Source organism: Salvelinus sp. IW2-2015, linkage group LG7 (assembly GCF_002910315.2).
Source record: "Salvelinus sp. IW2-2015 linkage group LG7, ASM291031v2, whole genome shotgun sequence".
Lineage (NCBI taxonomy): Eukaryota > Metazoa > Chordata > Actinopteri > Salmoniformes > Salmonidae > Salvelinus > Salvelinus sp. IW2-2015.
In genome coordinates, this window is record NC_036847.1 from 16,784,622 (window position 1) to 16,796,847 (window position 12,226).

Here is a 12,226-nt window from a genome sequence, read left to right on the forward strand (position 1 = left end):
CTAAGGGGKAAATCCTAACTTCCCATTGAAATCAATGCATGACTAAGTGACAATTATGACTTAATTGCAAGGGTAGGATACGCCCCAATGTCTATAAAAAGCCAGAGAGAGCCATAAAGCTTATTTCAGAGAAGACGCTTTATGTTCCTTGGTTGCTGGTACCTAGCAATATCCTTATCAAGACAAAGCCTGAGCAAAATCAAGAGTCCAGCCGCAGCAGGAGAAAAAAAAACAAAAGAAGAGAGAAAGCAGAGAGAGTCAAGCAACAGAAACAATGGAGTAAATCAAAAAAGAGAGCAAAATGTTAGCACTGGAAATGAATGTGATTGCCCACATGCAATGATGTCTGTGTACATACATCCAATGTCAGAGCTCATACACGCACAACACTGAAATGGGCCATTTTTGCTGTCTCTTCTAGCCAGGAAAGGCAACCTTGAAAGACAGTGACGATTCCATTCAATTTGGACACAGTTATTCTGTTATGAATAACAAAACTGGTATTTTGTTTCTACTTTTCACAGACAACATGCATGCCAATTCAATATCATTACCATATTTCACTATACAGTACAACAAAGATAATCATATATAATTAGAATTCTTAGACTAAATAAAATACATTATAGTCCGGTTTCCCAGACACAGAGTCTAGTTTTGGATTACAAAGGCACTTTTACTTGAGAATCTCTATTGAACATACTTCTTAGTCCAGGAGTAGGCTTCATCTCTATCTGGGAAACCAACCCTTTAATAAAATTCATAAAATCCATCCAAAGACATAATATTCTTATACTGTATGATTATCTTCTATGCCTGTATGCCTGCACCCTCCTGCACACCATGAGCTAAAACCTAGACATTCGATTGGGGAGCTAACGCAATTTAATGGTGTTACACTGCCTTACCAAGCAAAAAGGCTTGGTAGGGCAGTGTAGCACCATAGCGTGGAACTGAGAACAATGGCTTTTATTTACCTTGGTTTCACAGTAACTTTATGCAGTTACTGCTAACATGACCACCATTTTCTCCAAAACACAATACAGGCAGCATACTTGTCCACATGATTAAGCATGTATTTAATGTAGCAAAAATTACATTAACAAATTTTAGACCAAATGAGCAGTTACTGCCTTTTTTCTTGGTAGGGCAGTACTGGCTAGTACCTGTTAGCGTTGTGGGATGATTTGATATTTTTGGCCGAGATGATGTTGAGGGACAGGACGGCATCTGCTGCCGAGTCATCCACCTCTGGCTTGTTCCTGATCCGACCTGAGGAAGCAAGCAACACAGGATGTTCTCATGATGATGAAGCCCTGTCTCTCCGGTAACGTCGTCAGACACTGGGGTTTGAGTCAAATTGAATTAAAATCAGTCAGTTCATGAAGTGACTTTAATTGTTTTTTATTAATAGCTTTTCTTTGTTTATTTAGACATAATTTAAAATAGTTGCCGCTTTTCGATTATCTTGTCTGGGACCAATGACCTTGGGTAAGCCAGTTGTGTATTTTTGTGCTAACATAGCTGAGGCAAATCCATATGTATTTTACATTTCTCAAATAAAATTAATTAATTCAGTTGGATAGTGTATTGCCTTTATTTTGAAGCACTCACCAACAACCAGCTCACGCACGTCCTTCCAGTGGAGCTCGCTGCCCTTCTCGTGGATGAGGGTGACGGTGATCCGGCGCTGAATCCCCTGCAGCACAAGCAAACAGTATCAGTCAGTATCCCAGTAGCCCAGACACAATGACTGTGAACGTGTCAATATCAATATGAACGTGTCAATATCAACAACGATACCATCATAAACAGTCAAATCATGTAATATTATGAATAATGATCAAAAAGGCTAAACTGATTCCAGATCAGCACTTCTACTCTGAGACGCTTTATGAATATGGGCCCTGAGGGGTCACTGTACTGTACCTGATGCAGTAGGTAGGTTCCATGGCAGGGCAGTCCTCCACTGTGATCCACCACAGCTGGTATGTACCTACGGAAAAAAGCCAGGGACAAACATAAGTCTGGAACAGCCAAACCCCTGTGTTTGTATGTGCATGCGTCCGCATGTGTGTATGCTCATGTGCATGCGACCGTGAGTGCGCGCAGACTTGGACACTCACTCTCCGGTGGGCTCCAGCTCGCTGATCTCGAACCACACCAGCAGGTCGTACTTGCTCACACACTGGCCCAGGTTGGACTTGCTGATGGTGTTGAGCTTGGTGGCTGGTACTGGGGGGAAACACACACAGAGACCAAGACAGCGACAGAGAGAGAGACAGACAGAGAGCGAGTGAGACACGCAAACCCATTAGACAATCTCAATAGCATGTGGTAACAGAGGGGGCTGCTGAAATAAACTCGAGAGAAACATGAATTCTGCATTTCTTGGAAAAATGAACATGAACAGGGGATGATAATCATGCATGTACAGTACGTGTCCTACTATTACACACTCAGATTTTTCTTGGAGCTCTGGCGTACGTAAACAACGGTTAAACGAATAGTGATGATGACATGCGGTAACTCCTGTAACACGCTAATGTGTTATTATAAGCCTGTAAACATTCACTAATCAATACTCCTTACTGTACTCGAAGGGTTTATTTCACAAGGTACAAAACAACTGTCCAATTCTAAATCCACTACAATTGAATTAAGCCGGGAACACTGCAATCTCCATTTAAATACTATCAAGGAGTGACACTACAACACAGCCTGTCCAAAGGCAAATCACAAATACTCTCAATTCTATAGCGCTACACTAGGGGACGTGGGGAGGCTATATCACAGATTACACATTAGAAGCTGTATATCCTGCTGAGTTATCAAACTGCCACATCATGATTACAACTCCACCTACATGTAAATATTACCTCAACTAACCGGTGCCCCCGCACATTGACTCTGTACCGGTACCCCCCTGTATATAGTCTCGCTATTGTTATTTTACTGCTGCTCTTTAATTACTTGTTACTTTTATTTCTTATCCGTATTTTTAAAAACTGCATTGTTGGTTATGGGCTCGTAAGTAAGCATTTCACTGTAAGGTCTACACCTGCTGTATTTCGGCACGTGACTAATATTTGATTTACCTCCTCCCCTTTTAACATAATTTTTCTACAGCAGATAGAGATTTGCTATTAAACTATTCACTAAACAATGCCAGAGAATGTTAAAAGGAAACATCAATTTTTCTGTTTGTGTGTGTTTAGGTAATGGGACTGGAGCCCAATTGGCTTTAGACCTGTATTCTCATGCCGTCTCATCTCTCTGCAGCAGACACATAGTGAGCAATATATTGAGAGAGAATGCTAAGAGTGTGTAAAGCTGTAATCAAGGAAAAAAGTGTGGCTATATTGAAAAATCTCAAATATAGTATGATTGGTTGATCACTTTTTTGGTTACTACAGGATTCTATATGTGTTATTTCATAGTGTTGATGTCTTCACTATTATGCTACTATGTAGAAAATACTAAAAATAAATAAAAACCCTGGAATGAGGTGTGTCCAAACTTTGGTTCTTTAAGTATGGTGATGATATCATATTGTGAGGTCCATGGTAATCCCCAGCCCTAAAAGGTATGTGGCTGGTTGGTATGTGAGAGACAATGCAGGGGACTAGGACTAGAATTGGGCCAGACAAAACTAGGATGCACCACACCGGCCTATGCCAACTACAGCCAGAAGACAAAGCAAAACAAAGCACAGCACGGGGCTACAGTAGAGTAGCCTGATTCCACATCTGTTTGTGTGTATATAGTCAACTCGCCCATGGTCGTTGTAGCACAAACAGATCTGGGACCAGGCTAATAGTACAGCGCATACTGCTGCTACTCCCAGCTACTACTCTCGCGGTTCTAATGTCCGCTGTACCAACCATGGTGCCTGGGTACAGTCAGCACGGGGCTGGTGGGCATGGGAAGGAAGGGGAAGTGAGAGAGCTGGTCAGCCCCGTCCTCCAGGCTGGCCACTGCCGTGGATGCTAGGGCATTGGCATGCTCGGACAGCGTGTCCAGCACCTGGCCGGGCACGGAGCCAGTCATCAGGTAACGAATCAACTCTATCTTACGGGCGTGGTCTGAGACGGGGAGGGGGGTTGGTCATATGGCGTAGGGGTGGGAGTGAATGGAAGAGAGAGGTAGTAAGAAAAATGTGGGTGAGTGGAAGAGAGTTTTGAGAAAGAGAATGAGAGAGATGGATATGGATTTAGTAGAACGGGAAGGACATATTGAGGGTGTGGGTGAGTAGTGACAAGGAAATGGGTCAGAAAACAAAATGCCAAAAAAAAGGAAAGAAAGAAAGAGGGGAAGATATGAGACATGCAGTTGTGACTGGATATACAGTGTGGTGGCGATTTAAAAAAAATAATTGGATAAAGGGATGGCAAGATTTTCTGCAATGCTTTTCACGATACTGTCGATGTGGTATCTGTAGAATCCTTACCTGGCTTAGACAGTGGCATTGGAATAGGGTAGTACTTCCTGGCAGCCTGAGGAGGACTACAAACAAACAAAAAGACTACACATTTAGTATTTTAAATTGAATTGCTTTTTGTATGTTTTTATTTGATGTCATTACTTGAGCTTTTAATGTGATGTTTTGAATGTGTTGGATGTGAGCCTTAAGACATTCTGGCTAATGTTAATTAGATAGACAACAAATCATAGCGTGCTGATCTGGAAAGAAATTATGTAGTACTACAGTAGCAAAAGACCTTGTTAACAAATTGACAGTTGAGAGTGTGGGCTTTACTTTAGTACTAGACAACCCATCATTACCAATTAATCATTAAAAATGGTATGTGGGGGTGTGGCATGATGTAGCTCCTAGATCCTGATCTTGGATCAGTTTAGCATTTTCTCCTATAGGATTGGGGAAGGGGAAGCTGATCTTGGATCTGTATCTAGGGAAAACTTCACCCTGGAGCATGCAGTATGTGTGCAGGTGACCATTCAACCTACCTTATGAGGTCCTGACCGTGCAGGTGCAGAGGGTGCTGCTGGTAGTGACCAAACACCTCAAACACGATGGGCTTGGTCTTGATGTACTCAATGAACGACTCAGTCACCTCCACTGAAATCTACACAACAGGAGTGAATGGGAAAATGAATCAGCTTTGGGTCATATTTCTATACCTTTGTGTATGTGAGACGTTTGTGTGGTGTGTGTGTGAGACGTTTGTGTGGTGTGAGCGTGCGTTGTGTATGTGTGTGCACTCACATTCTGGACGTGATAGAAGCCCAGAGGAGTTCCTTTCCCAGTGTTCTTCAGAGGCTCTGTGGAGAAGGCTTCGTCGTGACGATGGAGAAAACTGAGGAGCCAACAGATGATGCTTGAATATTACAAATAATAATACTGTACATTTAAGTGTTACTAAAAGGTCTATAAAAATGAAAGCCGACAGGTATGATGCATGATGCTGTTGTTATGACTTGTGTTTAACACCCTACCCTTATAAGGTCTTATTATCATCCTCTCATAACGATCCTGACTAAATAACAGCCATTTGGAATTTGTTACATATCCCATATAAGCCTTATAACATATTATAATAAGACATCATAAAGGCTCATACATGCTTATAACAAGTATTAAACCATTATACCTGTCATCAGTACTTCTGTTCCCACACACACACTTCAAAAGTTTTGGGTCACTTAGAAATGTCCTTGTTTTTGATAGAAAAGCAATTTTTTTGTCCATTAAAATAACATCAAATTGATCAGGAATACAGTGGAGACATTGTTAATGTTGTAAATTACTATTGTAGGTGAAATCAGCAGATTTTATAGAATATCTACAGTTGAAGTCGGAAGTTTACATACACCTTACCCAAATACATTCAAACTCAGTTTCACAATTCCTGACATTTAATCCTAGTAAAAATTCCATGTCTTAGGTCAGTTAGGATCACCACTTTATTTTAAGAAGGTGAAATGTCGCGAATAATAGTAGAAAGCATGATTTATTTCAGCTTTTATTTCTTTCATCACATTCCCAGTGGGTCAGAAGTTTACATACACTCAATTAGTATTTGGTAGCATTGCCTTTAAATTGTTTAACTTGGCCAAACGTTTCAGGTAGCCTTCCACAAGCTTCCCACAATAAGTTGGATGAATTTTGGCCCATTCCTCATGACAGAGCTGGTGTAACTGAGTCAGGTTTGTAGGCCTCCTTGCTCGCACGTGCTTTTTCAGTTCTGCCCACAAATTTTCTATAGGTTGAGGTCAGGGCTTTGTGATGGCCAATCCAATACCTTGACTTTGTTGTCTTAAGCCAATTTGCCACAACTTTGGAAGTATGCTTGGGGTCATTGTCCATTTGGAAGACCCATTTGCGACCAAGCTTTAACTTCCTGACTGATGTCTTGAGATGTTGCTTCAATATATCCACATTACTTTCCTATCATGATGCCATCTATTTGTTGAAGGCACCAGTCCCTCCTGCAGGAAAGCACCCCGCAACATGATGCTGCCGCCCCCGTGCTTCACGGTTGGGATGGTGTTCTTCGGCTTGCAAGTCTCCCCCTTTTTCTTCCAAACATAACGATGATCATTATTGCCAAACAGTTCTATTTTTGTTTCATCAGACCAGAGGACATATCTCCAAAAGGTATGATCTTTGTCCCCATGTGCAGTTAAAAACTGTAGTCTGGCTTTTTTTTACTGGCGGTTTTGGAGCAGTGGCTTCTTCCTTGCTGAGCAGCCTTTCAGGTTATGTCGATATAGGACTCGTTTTACTGTGGATATAGATACTTTTGTACCGGTTTTCTCCAGCATCTTCACAAGGTCCTTTGTGTTGTTCTGGGATTCATTTGCACTTTTCACACCAAAGTACGTTCATCTCTAGGACACAGAACGCGTCTCCTTCCTGAGCGGTATGACGGCTTGGTGGTCCCATGGTGTTTGTACTTGCATACCATTGTTTGTACAGATGAATGTGGTACCTTCAGGCGTTTGGAAATTGCTCCCAAGGATGAACCAGACTTGTGGAGGTCTACAATTTGAGGTCTTGGCTGATTACTTTTGATTTTCCCATGATGTCAAGCAAAGAAGCACTGAGTTTGAAGGTAGGCCTTGAAATACATCCACAGGTACACTTCCAATTGACTCAGACTTGACAGTTTACTGTTGTCCTGAGAAATGAAGGCTATTCCATTCGAGAAATTGCCAAGAAACTTAAGATCTCGTACAATGCTGTGTACTACTCCCTTCACAGAACAGCACTCTTCAACAGTGAAGAGGCAACTCTGGGATGCTGACCTTCTAGGCAAGAGTTCCTCTGTCCAGTGTCGGTGTTCTTTTGCCCATCTTAATCTTTTCTTTTTATTGGCCAGTCTGAGATGTTTTTTTCATTGCAACTCTTGCCTAGAAGGCCAGCATCCCGGAGTTGCCTCTTCACTGTTGACGTTGAGACTGGTGTTTTGTGGGTACTATTTAATGAAGCTGCCAGTTGAGGACTTGTGAGGCGTCTTTCTCAAACTAGACACTAATGTACTTGTCCTCTTGCTCAGTTGTGCACCGGGGTCTCCCACTCCTCTTTTTATTCTGGTTAGAGCCAGTTTGCGCTGTTCTGTGGAGGGAATCTCAGAACAAGAATAGACTAACGAGTTTCAGAAGAAAGTTATTTATTTGTTTCTGGACATTTTGAGCCTGTAATCGAACCCACAATTGCTGATGCTTCTTTAATCAGAACAGTTTTCAGCTGTGCTAACATAATTGCAAAAGGGTTTACTAATGATCAATTAGCCTTTTAAAATAATAAACTTGGATTAGCTAACACAACGTGCCATTGTAACACAGGAGTGATGGTTGCTGATAAATGGGCCTCTGTACGACTATGTAGATATTCCATAAAAAAATCTGCCGTTTCTGCTACAATAGTCATTAACAATGTCTATACTGTATTCCTGATCAATTTGATGTTATTTTAAAAATGGACAAAAAAAATTAGCTTTTCTTTCAACAACAAGGACATTTCTAAGTGGCCCCAAACTTTTGAACGGTAATATATATATATATATATATATATATATATATAATATATAATAATAACTATATTATATAATTAAAATATATATATATATATATATATATATATATATATATATATATATATATATATATACATACATACATACATACATACATTACATACATACATACATACATACATACATACATACACACACACAACACACACATATATATATATATATACACAGTGGGGAGAACAATTATTTGATACACTGCCGATTTTGCTAGTTTTCCTACTTACAAAGCATGTAGAGGTCTGTAATTTTTTACATAGGTACACTTCAACTGTGAGAGACGGAATCTAAAACAAAAATCCAGAAAATCACATTGTATGATTTTTAAGTAATTAATTTGCATTTTATTGCATGACATAAGTATTTGATACATCAGAAAAGCAGAACTTAATATATTTGGTACAGAAACCTTTGTTTGCAATTACAGAGATCATACGTTTCCTGTAGTTCTTGACCAGGTTTGCACACACTGCAGCAGGATCTTGGCCCACTCCTCTCCAGATCCTTCAGGGTTCGGGGCTGTCGCTGGGCAATATGGACTTTCAGCTCCCTCCAAAGATTTTCTATTGGTTCAGGTCTGGAGACTGGCTAGGCCACTCCAGGACCTTGAGATGCTTCTTACGGAGCCACTCCTTAGTTGCCCTGGCTGTGTGTTTCGGGTCGTTGTCATGCTGGAAGACCCAGCTACGACCCATCTTCAATGCTCTTACTGAGGGATGGAGGTTGTTGGCCAAGATCTCGCAATACATGGCCCCATCCATGCTCCCCTCAATACGGTGCAGTCATCCTGTCCCCTTTGCAGAAAAGCATCCCCAAAGAATGATGTTTTCTACCTCCATGCTTCACGGTTGGGATGGTGTTCTTGGGGTTGTACTCATCCTTCTTCTTCCTCCAAACACGGCGAGTGGAGTTAGACCAAAAAGCTCTATTTTTGTCTCATCAGACCACATGGCCTTCTCCCATTCCTCCTCTGGATCATCCAGATGGTCATTGGCAAACTTCAGACGGGCCTGGACATGCGCTGGCTTGAGCAGGGGGACCTTGCGTGCGCTGCAGGATTTTAATCCATGACGGCGTAGTGTGTTACTAATGGTTTTCTTTGAGACTGTGGTCCCAGCTCTCTTCAGGTCATTGACTAGGTCCGCCGTGTAGTTCTGGGCTGATCCCTCACCTTCCTCATGATCATTGATGCCCCACGAGGTGAGATCTTGCATGGAGCCCCAGACCGAGGGTGATTGACCGTCATCTACAATTTTGTTTCTGGTGTCCTTTGACAGCTCTTTGGTCTTGGCCATAGTGGAGTTTGGAATGTGACTGTTTGAGGTTGTGGACAGGTGTCTTTTATACTGATAACAATTTCAAACAGGTGCCATTAATACAGGTAACGAGTGGAGGACAGAGGAGCCTCTTAAAGAAGAAGTTACAGGTCTGTGAGAGCCAGAAATCTTGCTTGTTTCTAGGTGACCAAATACTTATTTTCACCATAATTTGCAAATAAATTCATTAAAAATCCTACAATGTGATTTTCTGGATTTTTCTCTCTCATTTTGTCTGTCATAGTTGAAGTGTACCTATGATGAAAATTACAGGCCTCTCATCTTTTTAAGTGGGAGAACTTCACAATTGGTGGCTGACTAAATACTTTCTTGCCCCACTGTATATATATATATATACACACACACACACATACATACATACATATACACACACACACACACTTTGACAACAGCCCTGATCCTAGATCAGTATGGCAGCGGTGTGCGTGTGCTAGGACAGATCGGATGACAGCCGACCAACTCACTTGAACTGGCAGAAGATGTCGGCATACTCTGGTAGAATGCCGCTGGCTTGGAGCACGGTCACACGGAAGGTAAAGATACTGCCCACCTCCAGTTGGCCGGTCAGACCTTCTTCGCAACTAAGCTTAGGGTCAACCAAGTTCCCCTGAACCAGCTTCAGGTCTGTCACAAAACACCCACAGCAAAGGGTTAGAACATGCAGCGGACAGATACATACCAGGATGAACACAATGTAAAATGTTGTGTGTTATCCTCAATTTTCTTACATTTACTTTCCCCCCAATTTCATGATATCCAATTGGTAGTTAGTCTTGTTCAATCGCTGCAAATCCCCTATGGACTCGGGAGAGGTGAAGATCGAGAGCCATGCTTCTTGACACACTGCTCGCTTAACCTGTAAGCCATCCGCACCAATGTGTCGGAGGAAATGCCGTCCAACTGGCGACCGAGGTCAGCTTGCATGCGTCCGCCTTGCCACAAGGAGTCGCTAGAATGCGATGGGACAAGGACATCCCGGCCGGCCAAACACTCCCCTAACCCGTACGACGCTGGGCCAATTGTGTGCCGCCTCATGGGGTCTCCCAATCACGGCCTACTGTGACACAGCCTGGGATCGAACCAGGGGCTGTAGTGACGCCTCAAGCACTGCGATGCAGTGCCTTAAACCGCTGCACCACTCGGGAGGCCAGGATTTAAGTGTGTTATTGATAGAGACAGGTATAAGGGGAAGGGGGATGTGAGTAGATGCAGAAGTGAGAAGGCTGGTAGGGCCGGGATTCTATTCAACGCAGGCAGGGGGACCATACATGTGCCAGAGACAGCGGCTTTAACTGCTAGACCAACTCTCTCTACTTCCCTCCATATTTTTCGCTCTCCCTCTCCTCCTTCCCTCTTTATTTACAGTTCAACAGCTCAATAAAGTGCACAATGAAAGGAAGGTTTATGGTCAAAGTTTATTATGTTTTTCTATCAAATGGCTTATGTGGACTATTGTAAATTCCTTCACAGGGAAACTAAATATGACTGCACCAACCAGATGTCACACTCAGAGTTTCACATTAGCCCAAAAATGTTTTTATTTTTTATTTAACTAGGCAAGTCAGTTAAGAACACATTTTTATTTACAATGACGTCCTAGGAACAGTGGGTTAACTGCCATGTTCAGGGGCAGAACGACAGATATTTACCTTGTCAGCTCGGGGATTCGATCTAGCAACCTTTCGGTTACTGGCCCAATGCTCCACTAGGCTACCTGCTGCCCCGTGACCTTTAGTAATTTAAATCTATTTGATTTTTATGACTGAAGGCCATCTCCAACTCTTGTATCAACCTATTTCAATTCATCCTCCACCTTCAATAAGAATATCTGCCACCAGCGTTTCCCCCATCATTGTAGAGGCGGGACGCCATCCACCCTCCCCCGCCTACAAACATTTGGTTGAAAATGTTGGTTTAAGAGGCCCTGGATGTTAATTTGGGTGCCTTTGCAGAGCCCTACCTGGAAAATGATTTAGGGACAACACTGTCTGCCACTATTAATTCACACTCAATTCAAGCCATTGGCCGGTGAGATGTAGGCCTAATACTAATGAGAGGAGAGGGTCTTGGAGCTGCCCCGGTCTCTCCTTCCTTACCCATGTCATTGATTCTGTTCTGCTCCTCGGAGGGGGTGATGATCTCTGAACTCTGACCCTGGCCCTCCACGAAGCGCAGCTCCTCCAGAGAAAGGCCAGAGCAGGTCATGACTGTGGAAGGAAAGTCATTCTGATGGGAGGGAGGGAGGGAGAGAAAGAGAGAGAGAAAGACAGAGGGAGTGAGATATTAGCATATAGCTGCTTTGATAGTGAACATTTGAAGAAAAAAAAAAAACACTGGGAAAATGTTGCTGATTAAAAGACACGTTTATTGGGAGGTATATGGAATGTGGACAAGATTAAGCCTAGTCCAAGACTAAAAAGCACTTTCAATGGAGAATCACCATTGAACATGCTTTTGAGTCCAGGACTAGGCTCAATCTGTGTTCGGGGAAATCGGCCATAATGTTTTTTTTAAATGAGTTTGTCTGATGTGGCCTTACCTTTTTGAAGTACTCGTCGTCAAAGGATATCTTGGCAGTTCCCGACTGTCTCACTCCTGACCCGTAATCTGGGGCCTCCTCGTCAGCTACAAAGACACATTTTACAAGTCATTGTCATCGCGTTCGTCAGCCCCAGTTATTAACGTGGTGTGTTGACAAGAGCAGACTCGTCTCTTCAAAGAGCACAAAGCAGTCGACTCTGGGAATTCTCTCTCAGGTCGCTAGAAAAGCGAGGGCTTTTCAACATTTCTTCCAGTCATTCTGATTCATTGTAGAGTTAGATCTGGTATTTT

The 12,226-nt window shown here is 42.4% G+C and overlaps 1 protein-coding gene across 9 annotated transcripts in view; it reads right to left on the reverse strand.

Moving 5' to 3' along the window:
* kif1b (kinesin family member 1B) overlaps positions 1-12,226 on the reverse strand; it is a 115,838-nt gene that overhangs the window by 12,496 nt on the left and 91,116 nt on the right. For all 9 annotated transcript variants that reach the window (XM_023991161.2, XM_023991157.2, XM_023991160.2 and 6 more), the window contains 10 exons: positions 11,934-12,019; positions 11,491-11,620; positions 9,859-10,018; positions 5,228-5,318; positions 4,969-5,087; positions 4,451-4,506; positions 2,127-2,235; positions 1,930-1,996; positions 1,615-1,699; positions 1,167-1,272 (listed from right to left, as the gene is read on the reverse strand). In XM_023991161.2, the coding sequence (XP_023846929.1) occupies positions 1,167-1,272; positions 1,615-1,699; positions 1,930-1,996; positions 2,127-2,235; positions 4,451-4,506; positions 4,969-5,087; positions 5,228-5,318; positions 9,859-10,018; positions 11,491-11,620; positions 11,934-12,019 (1,009 nt within the window). The remainder of the gene's footprint in view (positions 1-1,166; positions 1,273-1,614; positions 1,700-1,929; positions 1,997-2,126; positions 2,236-4,450; positions 4,507-4,968; positions 5,088-5,227; positions 5,319-9,858; positions 10,019-11,490; positions 11,621-11,933; positions 12,020-12,226) is intronic.